Source organism: Lytechinus pictus, chromosome 5 (assembly GCF_037042905.1).
Source record: "Lytechinus pictus isolate F3 Inbred chromosome 5, Lp3.0, whole genome shotgun sequence".
Taxonomy (NCBI): Eukaryota; Metazoa; Echinodermata; class Echinoidea; order Temnopleuroida; family Toxopneustidae; genus Lytechinus; species Lytechinus pictus.
In genome coordinates, this window is record NC_087249.1 from 2,005,416 (window position 1) to 2,025,346 (window position 19,931).

Sequence of the window (19,931 nt, forward strand, 5' to 3'; positions counted from 1 at the left end):
CCACTATATCATAGCTCCCTGTTTAATTAATACTAAACCCTATTAGATCCCCAGGGCCTTCATATGTAAATGAGATCACAAATGATGGCTAAGCTTGGCTGATAAGATGATAAATGAGTCTGGGGATTAAAGGTCATTGTAGCATGGATTAGGCAGTCTAGTCAACAAAGGACTGTCCAGATTTATCACTACAGGGTTTGATTAGCTGCAATTTGAATGATGCTGGAAGGGAATAAAAAAGTATATTGATTTTTAGTAAAGACATCATGGAACCCACTTTTGCTAGTAATATTGTGGAGGTACATACTCATTGGTGTTGATAGGAGGGAATAATGACTCAATATCTTGAAATAAAGTGTAAGTATTGTGAGGTGACTGAATAGGAATATATTCAGAGTTTTGTTGAAATATCAAATTAAAAAAATGAAATAGATTACTTTTTTCTCTACACCAACATGTAATATTCATGGACCGCATATTGAAATAGATCTGACAAATGGGTCCAATTGATGATGAAATATAACAATGATTACTATTTATTTCTTACTGACTCAAGAAAGAATAGACAACTTTTTTTCTCCTGATCAAACATCAGAAATAAACACTACTGGGTATCCAAGTGATCTTACCGGTGGTTAATCAAACCGTCTCTAGGTTTCAAGTGTCCAGTCCTATAGTCTGCTTTCCAGTAAAGTTTGACCACATTACAATGAATCTCTGTCTTGACATCAAGACATTGTTTGACCTAGAACAACTTCTATTTTCAACTTTCCAACTAAATCTGGGATGATCAATAAATAGAAACAGTGCTCATTAGTTTTCCTTTTATCAGTGGTACATTTTTCACTTTCTAACGAAATCGGAGGGAAATCAATATGTGTAGGTAAACTTGACAAAGCTCTTAGGTTTTTCTCTCTCCAAAAATAATCTCCTTTGTATGGTCTGACATAAGAGATTATGTTTAATTCACGACATCTTTGATTGTATTCATTATGAAAAAATAACCTTTGGGTGTTTATTATTCTCCAGGAATTACCAGTCATTTAATACTTTCCAATTACGTTTTTATCCAAAAAAGGAGTATGATGGTATACAAGGACCTTTCCAAGTGCAACTTCAAGTATTCAATGTGCTTCCTTGTTTGTGAGGTCAAGAGTAAAAGTATAACAGAATAAACAACATTTCTTTGAATATGGAATCCAAACATCAAGTTTACATTTCTTTCAATCATTCTGTTTCCTCAATCACTTCATATACAGACCTACTGATTGTTTACATGAGTTGCATGTTTAGGATTACTTTGATTTCAGACTTTGATTTTTTTACTATATCAGAATTGATTCTATTTTGACCTGTATGACCTGACAAACACAGGTCTCACCATGAGATTGAAAACAACTACTCCAGTCCACTAGAAAAAAAAAACTTTATGGAGGAATAAGAAATCACATCCATCATACTAAAGATTAAAATCTCTGCGTCTGTTTGATTTTGGCTATTCAGTCTCTATGTGGGTGCCTAGGAACGGACCAAAAATCTCTCTCTTGCTGGAGAACTAGCAAAACAGATTAAACGCAGTCAATCAATATTTAGTTTTCAAAATGGAACAAACAGTATTAAACTGATATGACTGATTTGGGAACAGATTATGACCAGGATCAATGTTTGGTTCTTCTATTAAGGGGATTTTTAAAAACACTTTTGGAGACACCTCCTCTACTAGAAGTCTGCTGTAATGTGTTGATGTCTTGGGGTGTGTAGGTCAATAAATTGTCTTCATCATTGGCTAATAGTAATAAATGGTAGATTGTGGGTGAATTCATCCATGGATGGCTGATCCAGAAAGCTTCTTCTGAAGGGTCTATTACGTCTAGATCCAGGTCTTCTTAGGAGTCCCATCCATCGGTTCAAGGCAAGTTCATGTCTGTGGGACAGCTTGTTGAAATTAGCCCCACTTTGTCCTCCTGTGCCAAATTAGCTGAAAAGTTTACTGTGTATGTTCATTGTAAGAATGGAGAAAGCTCTTACTTTGTAATACAAACTTGGGGGAACAAAGTTGATGCACCTCCATTATTCAAGAAGTCACAATTCTTTTTTCAACTGGTGTGGAACTCGTAAAGGATCATTGATTGGATTATGATTGTAAATTAGATGTAAGAATTCACTGTTCTCTCTTCTTATCATTAACAGGTCACCAGTAAATGAAAGCAGGACCTTGTTGGGTGACGCAAGTCGATAGTTTTCTCCATCATCTGATACCAAAGAATCCATAATGCTGCTGCCTTTGTGCTTGAGATGCTGGCTAACTTCAGTCACCATCTGTGTCCTCCATCTTTTCTCTACATCACACGCGTCAAGCAGGTGGATAGATCAAGAGCCAAATCTTATATCACAAGACAGCTTTCAAAGTAAGAATAATCAATTTTATGTTTTTTAGAATCATGCTCTTTTTCCTCTTCACTTTGTCTTTTCCCCATCTTACTTCCTTTCCCCACCCTTCTTTCTGTCATTTTTCTCCTTGCTTCCTCCCTCCCTTTATATCTGCCTCTCTTTTTAATTAGGCTTATATGAGTGAATATCACTCAAATAATTAAATTGCTTAACTGCATTTAATTAACTTTTTGTTACCATAGATTTGCTTGTAACATTATGGAACTTCCCCTTATAGGTGAAATGAAACTAATTGAATCCCATGTGAACAGATTTTGCTCTTATGGGCAGTTTAAAGTGCTCTATTTCAGAGAAATAGAAAGTGATCAGACTTTTCAAAAGAGCCCCCAAGTATGACATTGTCTATAGACATTGCCTGAAGGAGAGAAATAAGCTACTAATAGAAGATTTGGTTTAAGACTAGAATTCATTCATAGAAGACTATTGAGGGCTCTGTTAGAGAGAAGGCTGAGAGAAGGAAGGGATAATTCTGGTTTTGTTGAAGCAAGTTTTCTTCCCCCTTGTGGAAAGCAATATCCCCTTACTATTGACACAGCAGAGAAACATGTGATAGGAAAGAGTGAGTGGTGAGAGAGGTCTAGCTGTACAGCAAACATGCACCTGTTATTTGGCACCACTTCTTACCTGCGCTTGTTACCTGTGCATCCCTTGTACAGTTATTTAGGGAAGATACCCTCATACAGGATCTTACTTGTATGTGATCACTCTCTTGTTAGCCATAACATGGGGAACATTGATCGCTTTCTATGGAAAAGGATGAACAGACAGACTGAAAGAGAAAGAGGGGGCATTAAGAGCATGCATACATGTACTTCCACATTATCTTTTTAAAGAGCTTTATATTAATATTCTTGAGCTAATCAAATTTGACATTCTGTATTGGGTGTGCCATATTGCCAAAGAGCCCTGTAACTTAGACATTAATAAATGAATCATTTGAATCATTATTCATGATGACTTCTATGATCAATTCTTCACCTACTGTGCCCCATCGAGAATCCCCAACCCATCGGTGAGAGCCAAATTGACATCATGCTGTAGCAAAGGGGAAACTCTTCATTTCGTTGTGCGTGGGTCAGTCAAAAAGTACTCTGAGATTGCAGACAATGACTGAAATGAGAAAAGCTATCAGGAACGATTGTCTCTGATCTTGTGAACAGGAAATCTTGGATAATAGGAGATCGACAAGATAGCTACATGACATTGGAACATGAACAGCTTCTGAATGTTCATGGAGAGCATGAACTCTCGTTCCATCTTTGATTGAGTATTCTTGGCTTGGGTGACTGAAAGAAGGTCATTACATAGATCATTAGTGATCAACAATATTAGTTTGAGAGTCCTTCATTCACAAGACACCATGTCTGACCTCTTCATTCTAAAGCCTGATTCACTTATTAGTGGTTTGTTGGTTAGATGCCTCAAAGGGTCTGTGGTTAGATCAGGGTTCAACACACCTCCAAACTTTGACCGCTCATTGATATGGTCCTACTTGTTAATTGTGCTTAACTTTAGAGATTATTTCCCTTGTTATATGATCACAACGATGTGAACTGGGTCGATTTTTTTTAAATAAAGAAATATGGAAGAATAGAAGTACAATAAACAGAAGAGATAAAAGAACAAGCTCAGAGATGAAGACAATTAGTAAAGAGCTGAAAAGCGTGGAAAATGGGATAAAAATGGTGTGAAACAGAGAAAAATCTAAAGATTTTATTGACACTAAAATGATTATCATTATAAGATCTGTCCTAGTTGTACAACAAAAGGGGAAGAGTTGATTGTTTAAAACTAAGCAGTTGACTGACTCCATACTGGATCAAATTTTGATTTGTATAGGGGTAACAGAGATGCTTCGAGATAAGAGAGAATTCAATAGAATCCTATTGATGTTGCTGTGAATTAATCATTTAACTTCATTTGCCGCAGGGTTTTTATTCCATGCCTCCTCAAGCACACACCGGTACGTGTGATCTTCACAAACCAGAGCTTTCTTTTTCTTTTAACTCATCTTGATTTGGTTGAAAGATTTTAACCAAATTCAAAAGAAGAAAACAGAGATTTTTCATAATGCTATTCATATGTTAGGTATTGTTCTGATTTCTAAGAGTGAAAAACTGTTAAGTTTGCAAGTGAGCAGTCTTCCATACCTTTTCATGACATAAATGCCCCTTTTATTTTTATCCAATTTGAGCTTGATGTAAAATTGAACTTGTCAAAAACGATCATGACGCAAACTCATAAAATGTCCACAAAAATGCAATTTGTGGGTTTTGTGATAATTTCTGCTAAGAGCTGGTTGATATATTTTTATTACCTGAGAAACTAAGAAAATAATATTCCTCCTAATTTATTTTCTTAAGTCATACAATGTGGGCTTGATGGGATTCTGAGCAATATGTTTTCTAAAAACATGTTATTATGGAGTCCAAACACTAGCTTTATCTCACAAAAAAGAAACAAATTGGCTGTTCTGTTGATATGGGTCTGCTGGAGGCAAGTTGTCTGATGGCCAGATCTTCTTCCCTTTCAAATTGCTAATGACAGACTCAGAGCAAGCAATCCTCTATCCATTCAAACACTAACTCATCACAACAATAATGAGTAGCCATTTTGGTCCAACCCAGTCTCCCTTTTCTTCCACTTTTTGAAATATGCCTCTTGGGAGCAGTGAGCTATCTTTAAAAGACATGTTATGTGCCATTACCTAGATAGACCATTCACTTTGTTACCGTTGATGGCTCATGGAAAGCAAAATAAGATACTTTCATACAAAAGAAAGAGAATATATAGAAAAGGAAGGAGGAAAGATCTATTTGCTTTGGTGATTGAAATCAGTTGGACCAATATTGGAGAGATATATTCCAGGGGGCCTATATGTGAGAAGACAAAGTTGGTCTCATGCCTACTACCCGCATGGCTGGATGGAGAGATGATTTCATAAGGAGAAACGAATGAGTGACACTTTAAAAACACCTTACACCTTTCAAATCAAAACAGGTGACAATGAAAGAGATGGTGATGTGAAATCTTTTAAAAAACGAAAGTACTCATACGCACTAATGATGTACTTTCAGGCAGAGTACAGTCATCTAGCTTAATGCCAAATTTTGTTTGTTCTTTCCCCGAACAATAAAGATATAGATTTATTTCATTTGCCGGCAATGTTTTACCTGTTTCTCAATCAGCATATCTCATGCAGATACGTCAGAAGAGAATTATTGACTTATTTCATTTGTGGACAGTGCTTTACCCTTATTTTCAACAAGAATTGCTCAGAGAATGTAATTTGCATGGAAACATCAGCATGATTATAATATGCAGGTTCATGCACTTTTGAAGTACTCTAACTCCCAGTCATCATGACGTTCTATCAATCTTTCATCGGCCTAGGTATGAACAAGCAGTTGCCATGGAAACACTTGCATAATATGCCAAGTTAAGCATGATTTGATGAAATAATAAAATAGATAGCCGAGCTGACATACTTCACACTCTCATTTTCTCTCCCTTGCCTTCTTTGTTTATCCCCTCTTTCATTTTTTTTCACTTTTATATTATTTTTTTTTCGCAAAAAATCTGTTTTTTGTCTTTATCCAGACAATAAATATGGATAGTTCATGAACTATTTTGATAAATTTAGGCACATTTTATTTTGATATCATGGGGTTGATTATTTTTTCTTCATTCATTTCATCCACCAACGCTTTTAACAATGCTTTAAGCATTAGATTAGTACAATGGTACATCCCAATATCAGAAAAAAAAAGAAAAGAAAAAAAGGATGTTTGAATGGTTACTGATTTGGAATAATGTTGTTGTTTTTCGTCTTGTAGTACTGGTAAACTTTTCCCCCACTTAGCTTTTTAGTTTCATGAAAAAAAACCCAGAAAGAAATGAATTGGTTATCCAGCATGACCCTTCTTCTCAGGTCACAGATCCTAACAATGCTGTAGTCTAAGATTGCAGACTTAAAACCAGCTCCAGGTAATAATCGTCCATCAGAGAGTGCAAGAAGTATGCTAGTGGGCCTAATTTACAAGATTTAGCAGTGAAATTTTAAAACAATATTTTGTTGAATATATCTTGAATACTATAAATTATAATTTGTTAAGTTGGTTTTATGGAGATTTGACATTAAAATTAATTGAAACCATGGAAGAATGATTTTTGCCTAAAGTTTGATTTTTTGGTGACCTGTTCATATCAATGAAGTATTGTACACCTTCAGTCACAGCTTGCCTTCTTCTGTTACTCCTATAGCTTCTATTCCATTCACTGCTATCCTGGGTAGCTATCATGCTGCGTTGCCTGCCTGATTCATGATAAGAAACATGGGTCAGATTGGTTTGTAGGATCATGGTCCTTACGAGAGATCTCTTTCACTTTTGAAACCCCCAAACTCAGTCAGAAGTAAAAATGACTAATTCAATACATGAAGATTGATCCGTGGCAATCATTAGTCACTCAATACCCACACAGTTTCTTTGTACTAGTTTTGCAACTTTAACTTGATTCGTGAATGACAGTTTCACTTTGTTTCATATTTTGGGGAGGAAAGGTGATAAAGTCATAGTTTGGATACCATCTTGAGGATTGACAAAGGATATCATACTATACAAAAGTTGGCTCAGTTCTTTCTTTGGTATCAGTGGTATCAGTGACTGTCTTTAACTTGTGGTTCTGTTACATTGTTCTTTTAATAGCACAGTAATATTAGAACATGCAGGAAGAAGATTAAGAAACTATTACCCAAGAGCCTTGTAATGAGATACATGTGTAATGTTATATTAATGGGTTTTAAGTTATAACAAAATGGGAACTGGGTTGTAGTTGGGATTGTTTCAGAGGTACAGCTAGAGTCCAGAGTCTGTTTTAGCATTATCCACCTGTTACTGAGTTGTCTTCCGGTAGATGGGTACTTTAACGGGTAAAGATGCTTGAAAGTCAGGAAAGTGTTTTGAAATAAAATCAGAAAGTGTTGTCAAGACCCAGTCACCCCACTTTGTATTGTTATGAAATCTCACCCACACTATCGCTCTGAAGAGACCATTTTATGGTGATCAAGCCAAGAGGACAGAACAATAGTTCCAGTCTGGTTCCTTGTTTGGTCCTGACAACCACTTGATGCAGGGCTGGTAGGAAGGCTTGGAGCTAGGCAGAGATAGGCCAAACAACATACAATGAGACAAACTAAGAAAAACAAATAATGGAATAGAAATGAACAAAGGGAATTGATTCTGTTGATAATGGATGAATAGAGAAGATAGTGAGACCACAGCAAACCTGTGTCAATTTACTCAATTAGCAAACACCAAGGTTTGAAAACAACGTGGTACAGTAACTATTTAAAACGAGGTCTTTATCTAATTGTCTTTCATTCCAAGGCTTGCAGTGTTCCATGGAACCATACTAGAGGGTGTGTTTATTCAAAGATACTGGAACACCCATCTCTGATCGTTTTTTTTTATAAGAAAAAGAAAATCAGTGCAGGATAAGATCCTGGTGATCATAAATTGAAATCAAATGTTTGTCTTATAACCAGAATGATATAAAGTGAACAAAGTGCATGTTGATTCTGTCAGATATAAAGCTACAATCAAACAACAAGAACGAACAAACACAATTTTGTACTTGGAAAGACTGAAAAATAGGGAGAAAAACAGAAAAAGGGTATTATTTGAACATGACACATCAGTTTCTTTTCAACTGATAAATCACATCATAACTCAGTTGACTGAACAGAATAAATGTATTTGCTCACTCAAGTGGGCATAGATTTTCAAATTTTCTTTTCAGAATAATTGATGAATGTATAAATGGGAGACAGCTGTGAAGCAAACAAAGTTCTTTCAAACTTGGCACCTTTTTCTTTCTGCATTTCCCGCTTTTTTGAACCATCATTTTAGTTTAAATTTTCTGATGCTGCTGATGAAGTACATCGTACTGTCGGTGAATTTTGGTGAGGTGTGCCTTGAAATCAGAAAGTGAAAATTTGGTTTCTCCAAGGCTAGTTCAAGAGAAAGGAGTTGGTCAATGATGCTACCAGATATTGATTAGTTGGTTTCTCCCTGAACTAACTGAAGACAAGGGTTGTTGGGTTCCTAACCGCCAAGCTTTGACAGAGACAATTGAAATCAATACAAGGATGGTTGGTGGGATGGGTTCTTCGAGGCTCTCTTCACACCTGAGATGTTGTCAAAGTGTGAAGACTGTTGTTCACCAAGACATGTCGATACCGCCGATCGATACATCAGCCGTATCAACGGAACTTGTGTCAGTTTCCCTCTAGGGATAGATTATTTGTTGTTGGAATCCCTTTCAACATTAATCCCACCTTTCGTTTCCTCTGACATATACCATTCTTCACCATTTACAATCAATCACCAGGTGTATGAGGAGATTAGTTCAGAGAAAATTAATTCTTAATCATACACCTTTGTTCCTTGCTGGGATAATCGTGCACTTTGTAGATCTTTCAAGTCTTGAATTAAAATGTCATTAGTGACTAATCAATATCATTGACCTTCTGGTCTTTGGAGCTTTTCTATGCTCAATGAAATATCGACAAGCAAATAAAACACTCACTGCTAATAGTGGAACCATTTTTTTTATAGGGACTTTCTTATGTGGACTGATATGCACTATGCAAGTAACATATATTCATTGACACACCGGTATTGGAAATTATATTTAGGCTAATTTCCTCATTCTTAGCTTACAAATTTGTGTCAAATTATGGTATGATTCTGTTTACTCAGATATAGCCACAAACCAATTTCATGTTATTGAAAGGTTTTACGGTAAACACCATGTATGTTTCATGTTTTCCTTGTGGAATGAAATATTACCATACATTTACCTTATTCATGAAAAAAATCATTAAAACACCAACACTCTGCCTCAGCAAAATATTGACAATCTGCATTGAATGAAATAGCATGAATCATGTGGTAAGGTTAATGTAGTTTTCCTGAAGTGAATCAGTGTTTTCATTCTATGACCTTGAGTCTTTTTTTTATTAATGCCCTTTTAGTTCCAGCATCAACAGATATTGTTTAATACCCTCTTGTATATACAGTAAGTGCATCATTCAATAAAGCCTTTCTTATGCTGTGTCATGTTTTGATGACTGTTTGCGAACCCTTGCAAACATCAGTCTGACTTTTCCCCGACTTTAAACAAGACTGAATGTTCCCTCTCCTATCCTAACTCACTGTTAAAGTCCACGTAGGCCTACACCTGTCCTGCCAAAAATTAGGCCAGTATCCATATACTACCATCGGAGAGTTTTCCAGTTTGGTGTAATATTGCCAAGTTTCAGTGGAAAGCAGAGCAGGACTCCAGCATGCCCTTATTTGGCAGCAGAATAACAAGGGGTCAGGGTTCAATCATGGAGCAGTAGGGGAATTCTTGGCTTTCAGATTTCTCCTCTCTCTTTCACTTTTCCTCTTTCACTTTCTAATATTTCTTGTTGGATTTGAGAGTGTTCTTAGAAACATGGATTATAAACCTGTCAAAGTGTGGTTCCATAGAATGGTGACAAGGATATCAATATTTATGGTTTTAATGACTGACTGATTCTTTTCATGTTTTTCTTTGAATCACCCCCATACTAACTCATACACCCTAAAATGAATAATTTGTCAATATTAATAAGTTATACATTTTGAATGAAGAATTATAATATCATTGTACATTTAATTTCATATTTAGATTAACAAGGGTATATGAAAGAAGATGGCTTTCATTTAGTTTTTTTTTATTGGATATTGATGTAAATGTCCTCAACAGCATTTAATTCGCATGAAAAAACATCTAGATCAACAAGAGGTTAGGAGTGCAATATGGAAGAAACTCAAATCATGTTTTGATTTTCGATGGTGTAGCTTTGTGATAAATGTGACATTAGTAACACGCATTTAGATAAAATGCAATCTGATTTTTGTAGAAAATGGGATTTTCAAACTACATCTTTTATTTTCTAAATGGCAGTAATAACAAACAGCCATGACGTAACTTGGTGTGATTTTGAGCCATCTCTTGTAAGGCCTGATGGCCACTCATTGTGCCAACAGTTGTAGTTTGTAAAGCTGCTTTATTTTCTTTCAAAGTAGAGTCTTACAAATCCTGTTTGTGACAAACAACTAGCTGAATCAAAGCTGTTATCATCTCAAGGAAAATTATAGTTAGTAGTCTTCATATTCTAGACATGTTTTTGTCTCTAAATCTTTTATAACTTCAAAAAGAAAAATGATATACAAGTGATGTGCTTCAAAATTAATTGTTTCTAAAAGCTTAATATTAGTTTAACATGATTGACAATATCAGTGTCGCTCACTTCCTTACGGCATCAGAAAGAGAAGAAACAAAATCAAAGATTCTTGGAGGAAGGCTTGAGAACTCTCAATAGGGTTTAGGAGACTAGATTGGGCCATTATTACTGCACCCTAATCACAATGACTATCTCTGATTTACCATCCCATGGAGAAGAAGGGGTACATCGCAAGGGGGATACCAAAATGGTTTCCGCGTCCCCCAAACCACTTTTGCTTCCTGGTTGTGAGACTGCAGCTCTGTTGGCCTGTGTAAAAGGAGTTGTGATCATGTGACCGATAGCATAGGCCACCACCATCAATAGTGATTGCGTATCATGGTTGTCATAGCAATGGGTTCTTTGTAACCTGCTTCTTGGTTTTGACCCCTAGTAACTTATTGTCTTCTTGGAAGAAGAAAGTGGAAGTAACTGGCTATCATTACCACCTGTTGAAATAGATTTGTGGTAGTTAATGGAATTTTATTGTAAATACAAGAAATACTTTCACTTCTTTTTTTTGAGAACTCTGTACTCCATCCAACTTGTAGTTGTGATACAAAGATTATAATGGCGCACTATTGAACACACAGTTGTCTTTAGACTGAGCACTTCTGCTCCACACTGTATGGAACTATGATTGTCAGTAATCTAATGACAAAGCCAGCTTTATGTCATCAATTACTTATTTAGCCGCACTGATTTCACGGGGAGCATAGTTGTTTAATCTTATCCATCTTAATGTCTCTAACATACCCAATGTAATAAGTAATACATTGCATTACCAGTGATTGGTATACATGATTTCATGCTTCTTATCTCTGGGATAATGTATAATCAGAGATGACGAATAAGGTACTAATAATTAACTTGCTTCTATTCCTATACCAAAGGCAATTATTTTAGGTCAACATTAGGGCATACAATATTCAGCCTCTATTGGATCATACCCTATTGGAAGTTCTCATTAGCTCTCGTGTGTGAAACGAGAAATAGAGGAGAAACTAATTGTGTTAATCTGCTACTGTAATCAAATCAAAGATGAAGCTAATTTTGTCTGTGTCTTTGGCTAAGGGTGGAGTAGTATTAGCTCAATTAGCACTTTTTCGTCTGACAGGTCTCAAGCCTTTAGGAAACTGATGTTTATTAGTTGATATTTAATTATATCTTCTGCTTGGGAAATGGTTCCAAAATCAAGGAAGGCTAATGACTTTGACGGTTTTGAATAAATCACTAATTTCCATTTATGCCACGTAGTGATTATATTCTTGCAAGACAGATTTAGTGATAAAGATAGCAAAATATTCACCACATTGATTTATTTATGTTTCCAGTATGTTTATTTCTTTGGTCTGTAGGCTATGTGATATTCATGAAATGATCAACTCAATCTTTCAAGTCTTTTTTGAGCTCTTAGCAAGGATAACATCAATGGTGAATATAGTTAGTTGCCTCTTGGCTTTGCTTTGCTGCTAATGTTGAAGCCAGTCAGATAGTCTGACATTGAACCCTATGGACCCAATCCAATAACGTACCCTCTTATTATAAGTAGGGGAATATTGCCTAGAATTAAACATCTTCTCTAGCGTTTTCCCCCGAAAGATTAATAATCCCTGCTTCAGCAAGCGCCGCCGCTAAGTAAGCTCAGAGGGGCAGATCGTGACGGACTGAACGGAGTAAGATTTCAGGGTATGCCTGTGCAAAGTTGTATTTGTATGTGTGCATGTTTAGTAACTGTACATTAGGCTCTTGATGTCTTGTGTTGAGAGGCAGATAGACGTTAGCTGTTCTGTTTATGGACTTATCACCTTCCGGTTCTGAACATAATACAAATTTTTTAAAGAAAAGGATTATATGCTAATCAGAGAGGATGCAGGCCTATTTGAATGCAAAATGAAGCAAAAGCATGTGATATATTCTTCTATAGCAATATCCTTGAAAATGCTTTTCTTCAAAAAGATGCAAAAATGATGATCCTTAATATCAAGAAAATTCAACAACTCTATTGTCATCTCAGGTGGATGATTTGTAACCCCACACGATGAGTGCCAGAAGGGTATATATTAATGGTCTTACGAAATAACCTTTCCCCATATTGCTCCTGATAGATGATAACACATGGTGTCTATTGGTGAATCTCGTGAACCCTTGTGCCTTTCTGGCTCTCATCCGGTTGTACTGTACTAGGTCAGATGATATGTCAGGTGATGGGAGGTGAGACTACATGAAACATTCATGCAGGAAAGCATCAACTTATCTGATTTACAGGCATCTGTCAGAGTCAGAGGTTGTATTCTGAGATGATTGTCTTCTGATAACCTAACAGTCTGGATAACCTCTACCCTTTAAACCATGTACATTACTGTCTGGCAGTATCAAATTCTTGGTTAGATATTTGATGCATTGTTAATTTTCTAATAATCTTATTTAAATATGAGTGTCAAATTAAGTGCAGGTCTACATCTGTATTTGTACAACGCCTACTTAGCTTGTTGTACGCGAGCAAATGGGAGGCTGAATGTCAAACATTCGTACTGTTGCACAAAAGACGTACCATCCAAAATGTACCGTTGCACGGCTTTAGGAGGTGACGTCACAATACGATTCAATTCATTGCGCTCAGTAAAATTGCAGGTGCAATACGCGTATAGCCTGGCCTGCTGGCTAAATGCGCAATGCTGCCCGAGGTGTTCGCTTGTGGGATTTTGCTTTTCGCTTTCCATATTTTTGCTCCCTTTTCATAGATTACTGCAGGAAAAACTCTTTGTTTTTTCATAAATTCGCTAAACTCCGAGGCGTTGTACAACACAAATAGCGAATATTCTTATTCGTGCAATGGTGCGAGATTTCGCATTCGGTGAAAGAAAGAAACACTCTATTCAACTCGGCTAACGCCTCGTTGAATAGAGCATCTTTCTTTCACCTCATGCGAAATCTCGCACCATCGCACTCATGCCTATTCGCTATTTGTATATTGTTAATGATAAGGGGAAATTGATGGTTTCAGAAAAAATGAACAAACAAAAATGATTTTAAGTTTCTGAGGTTTGGCAGTTTGTATGATATTGCTGTGTTGGATACAAGGAATTTTGTCATCATTTATCATTTCATTTAGTTACCTTTTAGGCTCCAGGTAATATCTACATGTAACTATTTTTCTTTTACACTCCAGCCATTAGTTAGGCCTACAGTAAGGCATCTTATATGGGAATAGTAGTAACAGGTAACTGGGAAGGAATCCAAAGTGTGAACAGGTTTCATGAGAGATGTTGTCTGGTTGTTTATCAGTCTTCATCTCTTCCTCTGTTCTACTTTCACCAGCCAATCATACATCATAGCCATGTCAACGTAGAGTAGGAGTCTCTATATAAAGATTTATCATTTCATTTGATTATGACTGAAGTCACATCTAGTATCCTCTGCTGGTTTCGAATGTAGTACTCAATTTACAGTCTACAATGATTTTGACATAAATAGAACCATTTATTTCATATTGAATCATACATCAAAGCAAATTCTTATTTGTACAGTTTGTTGATGATCATTTACTCAAATCACATATTGCTGCAGAGTTTAAACCTAATTAAGTATATATGAAGGGATTGAATAGCGACTTAAAAACCTTTTTATCAACCCTTTTACATCATAGGAGACCACTTACGGGTCTTTGACAATCGATTGATAAGTGAACATCATTTTTGAGGAGCTTTGTGAAATCCAATCAAACCTTTCAAAATACACCAGAGTTCTAGATGAGATGTGGGTGATCAACATTTTTCTGATGGGTCAGAAGATTACCTTATTTTCCCATGATGATATCCAAATTTCTGACAATGTGAAAAATCGTCTTGAGATTAGCATCCCCAGATTGTCTGTCATTTGTTCAAATCTGTTGCCAGGGGAAATCGTAGTAGTGGCTGCCGGTCTGTGTTTCATTCTAATCTTGATACTGATCTCTATAATGATGTCTCTGAACCCCATGTCTGCCCCCCCCCCAATGGATGTAATATAGCATTGAAAACCACAGGACTGGGTTATATCTGTTACACTGTGCTTTGATTAAGAATAAACAAAAAGATAAGAGCTCTGTGAAACCATGAACAAGTTGAGCTATTCTGTTCCTTGTGTCTCTGATAATGAGATTTGATCACTGTAACTGGTCTTCCTATTGTTCAAGTATTTAGTAGTAGACTATCAAATCTTCTTTCTCTTTTGTTCTTTGCTGATCGAAGTTGATGTTGGGCGCCACCGCAATAGTAAACTTGGTGGCAATCTGTCTTGGTTTGTTTGGGTGGGTACTAGTATAGAGGTTTCTCACACCTCAGTGATGTGGTACAACCATGTTATTAGGTGGCTACACTTCAGCCACTTCTTGTACCCTTTTGCTGAGTTCCTTTCAAAACTTATTTTGTTTATTACATTCATCGTTATTGAGGAATCCTTGGGAAAGAGATATCTTCTCATGACACAGCATTTACAGGATTATGAATAATACTTTTGGAGTGTTTTGCCTCAAAAGTTTCAGGTTTAGTATTACCCCCCAAGAGTTTCACTGCTTTGTATGAGTGACATCAATCATTGACATTGATGATGATATTTGCTTGATATCACCTTAATTTTCATCTATCTTGACGTCAATTTGGGCACATTACAAAAGCTTGTTTCAGTGCGTGATTTTCATTATTTTCCCAGGGCTTTAAAAACATGGAGTAAAAAAAAATGCTCATAAATCTGACTTATTGTGACCCTCCAATAATCAAGCTGAGCTGTATTATTTAGTTTTGGGGTGAATTTTCATGCAAAAGTTCCACTTTTTGGCTTCAAGGCAAGCAGTGGGGTGAATAAGCAAAAAAAGAAAAATCGCTCCGGTAAGCTTCTTTAGAGATTTTGTAAATTGGCCGCCCCCCTCTTGCTAGCCTCGTGGTTCTATTGAAATTTTGTGTTAGTTGTTCTATTCAAAAGCAGTCAATCACAAACAGGGACTCCATCATATTCAGTGGAACTACTGCTTTAAGTAAACCTACCATTGTGAACTCTGTTTATGCGCCTATTCTTGTGGTCCTTCCAGGCCTCAGAGATTTAAAAGTTCGCGAAGAAGGAAAAAGGAAAAAAAAATGAGGAAAAAATATGTGCATTGATAGATGACCAGCCTAAAGGGAGTTCTCTATTCAGAGTTCTTTGAACAATAGAGTAACACTCTATGAAATAAAGCCTCCTCAACCAATGATTATGCAGACTCTATACACCAAAGACTGTTGACATTTAAAACAGGTCTTACTATGGTCTGAGAACTCTGGGAGAAGAGTACTCCAGAAAAATAAGAGCGTATTGTTTAATTTTAGCCAATTGTACAGGTCAAACAGCTATGTTTAGATGTGGGGGACTGGTCCTTGTTGTTTGTTGATGTAAACACTAAACAGAAAGTTGCATTGCATCGTGGGTCTGCGTAGCATGCAAAATAGTGTTAAATGCCAAGATTTGGGAGCTGTGTTGAGAGATAAAGAATTAATAGGTGTATATTTTTGGTGGTTTAGAGGACTGCCAGAAACCGCAATTTTGTCATTATAATTGAATCCCAAGCCATCTCCTGCTGAGAGGCAAACGTTTTATGTTGAACATTTCACATTGATAATTTCTATATTCATGTTCAAAAGTGATTATGATTAATGCAAAGAGGAAGTTGGTTGAGGAAAAAGTATGTGGAGATTTTGGCAGATGTTTGCGGAAGAGTGTCGCAGTTTTAATGTTAGATAAAATGATGCATCCCTTCTCCTCATAGAGAGTTTGGCGAAGAGTTTTGAGACGGATGTTAACCACTCCCATAATGTATCTTGGCAATGCTTGTCTGTTTGTCTATGACTTTTAAGGATTGATTTCATCTGTATCAACCACCCCCTCTCACCCATCTTATCATACATACATGTACATGGTAGTAGATAGGCTTACAATATAACTACATGTAGTATGTGATGTACAATGTACAGTGAAGTTCAAACAAGTTATACTGAGCAGGCCTGCGCGTATGATGCAAAAGTAGCATGCACTTTAAACATTAAAACACAACCAAATTTGTTCATATTATCACAGTACATTCCCATCTTCTTTAAATATAGATGAGCATAATTATAAAGCTTTCGTTTACTCAAATTTCATTAATACTGGTAGTAATAACCATGTGAATTTGAGCTACCTGTTCTCTGTATTAATATCAAATTGCTCCCCGGAAAGGAGGAATCAATATTCTCTATTGATTGCAATGACGCTGACATTTAATTATCTAGAAAGGAAGCAATAGAAAGTAACCTTGCTACTTTACTGTATCAGAAATGTATTCATATTCATAACGAAAGAGGATTACCTCACCTGGCTTTGTATGATGTGATAGATGTAGTTATTTTATTACCTGTATGTGTTAAATGACATTTAGAAATGTTTGGAATATTGGGTAGAAAAGGTGTGTTAGAAACTTAAAGATACCTTTAACCTACCGGTATTGTGTATTCGATACATGTACATGTAAATTTTTTTTTATTTCTATTTCGAATTTATGTGTTTCATAAATTACAACTTTGACTTTGCCAAGTATCCGTGTACATGTTTCCGACTTATCGACCAAAGTGAGTCTTACAGACCAATTTCAGCAGAACAAGGAATAAAACATGAAAAACAGTCATGCCATGTAATAAGGAACACATTCCCTACATCTCTTCCTCAGTATTGCAGATATGAAGTCTTGGAAAACTTGCCAAGACATTGTTAGTCTTTCCATTGTTGGGTGACAATAACAGTATTCAAATGTGTCTGTCAACCTTGTTTTCATGCTTGCATCATTTCCTCGTCTTTGATGTTTTCTTGCCAAATGAAAAAGACCGTAATTATTTTGTTAACCCATGTGAAGAAGGAAGGAAAAGTCATTCTATTATTCTGGGCATGTTAAATAAATATAATTGTTGAGAAATATGCATTATGGAAACGTTATTCTTGTGCTGACCATTATATTCATTTGATTTGTTACCAGTTCAGCAATGAGTATAATCAATGATATTTGTTAGTTTGACAAATAATATTCCTTTTACTTGGTAGGTCAAATGAAAAAATAAGCATGCATGTTGACTAATTGAACCATGTTGCCTCTTTAAAATTTACTGGGATAGCAGAATTCGGCAGTCAATTGGTTAAGAATTGTCAAACATACCAATTATATTGCTTAGTTAGTTACTGATTTTTTTTCTCAGTAAATCTTATGAGATGATCTTACTCTCCAAGTCTGAGGCGGCAAACAGGTCTAGTGTATTATCCGATGCCAATGAACATGACAATACCCCTAGGCTGTGTACTAAGTACACAAGGATGAGCTAGGCTTGAATATTAGCACCAAAGGTCGAGATGTGCAAATCCAAGTTTCTAGGACACAGCACTGTGATCTAAGGAATGTCAATTTATCTTTGCATCCTCTTCTTTTGAGATACTTCTTTTCATAAAGATGGTACATGGTTCTGTTAAGTAGTATCTGTTTGATGATGATTTGGTTTTCAAGTTTTTTTTTACTATGCACTATCTTTCTCTTTTTAATATGCTATCTCTCTGTCCTTATTTCATTTTCTCTTGCTTTTCGTTGGTCCCTCCCTCCCTCCTTTTTCTCGATCTCTTTCTCACGCTTTGTCATACACTCTATATTGTTTAATTCTATCTCTGTCAACTTGATTTTAAATTCTATAGATTAGTATTTTCTCTTGCTCTCTTTGATATTTGTTTTATTTTGTAGTTGTTGCATTTTGTTTCTTTCTTAATTTTTTCCACATTTAGAGCTTTAAAGATGTTGAATCGATCCCCATCTGCATAGCTCTTAATAAGTCAATATCTCATTGAACTGATGAGAAGAGTCCCTTATTTTGTTTGAAGTCTTTCATTTCTTGTCATCCTTATAACTATTTTTTTTCCGCATTTAGAGTCTTGTATAGAACGTCCCTCATGCGAGTCCTAGAATGTGGCAAGATCATCAATAATTAACCCTTGGATTATCCAGGAGTGTCTTTAAATGCTACACAGTTGAGTTCTTCATTGATTAAGAGATGAATAAAGAGGGCAGTTGACATGTGTTGTACTATTGATCTGTTTTACCATAAGAGCAGTCAAAAGGCATTCCAGGATAGCCGCTCAATAATCCAATAAAATAAATGGAAACGTTGCATGAGTAGGGAATGAATTCTAAACTGTCCCATGTCGTAATGAGCTAACTCACACAAATTGGTGTATTGAGCGCGAACTCCCTGATTTTGGGGAGAGTGAAATTGAGATGCGTTGGCCGTTGATGAGAGAGTATCGGAAGCGAGTATCCAAGAGTAGGATTGATTAATGGTTTGTTTGCGGTATAAGCCCCCTGATGAGTCATACGCACCATCAAAATGAAGCATAAATTTGAATTAATAATGCTCTATGATTTACAGCAAATAATGCATTACACATGCAAGACATGCACTGTATGGGTAGAGTGGATAATCTCAACAGCTTGGCTAAAAGACCTGGCTAAACTGCATTGCATGTTTGGCTGGGAAAATTATACCAACCACAAGAAAAATTGGACCTCTTTCTACACCTAAATCGACACCTTGATTCAAGGAATAATTATATCCTTTTCATAATGGATATTATTCTAAACTTGATGAACAGTGCAAATTATATGTATGGGGTCATTGCATGGCCAATTGGCGTATTGCGGAAAGAATTGCCATTTTTCTCTTTCCTTCTTCTTTATTTTCCCCAATTTCACACCTCATGAGTTCAAGTCATTTGTTGGAATGAAGCCTTTAAATAACGCGGGGAGCGGGGAGGCTCTCTGTGGCACAATGTTTTTCTTTTGAATGAACTTGTTAGCAATGGAGAGGGAGAGAGGGGCTGCTGTAAATGAATAATTCATGGATCCAGTCAATCCCATTATGAAGGATGAAACATGATAGTAAAATATTCATGACAACCGAAATCAATAATAGCATTTTTTATCATCATGACCCCAAGTTCCATCTCAGTGGAACTGATGTTACTGTCAAGGGGAAGCAGATCTGTTTTTGGTATAATTTATTTATTGGAATCCATAGGCAGTTCTCATTGTTTGTTTAAAGTTTTATTCTAATCGTACCTCCTAGAAATGAAGATGCAAGACATTGTT

General features: G+C 36.1%; 1 protein-coding gene across 1 annotated transcript in view; it reads left to right on the forward strand.

The window, feature by feature from the left end:
- The window catches only part of LOC129261946 (semaphorin-1A-like), a 58,808-nt gene that overhangs the window by 4,829 nt on the left and 34,048 nt on the right, over positions 1–19,931 (forward strand). The window contains exon 2 of the mRNA XM_064099600.1: positions 2,191–2,408. Within this exon, the coding sequence (XP_063955670.1) occupies positions 2,273–2,408 (136 nt within the window). The 5' untranslated portion in view covers positions 2,191–2,272. The remainder of the gene's footprint in view (positions 1–2,190; positions 2,409–19,931) is intronic.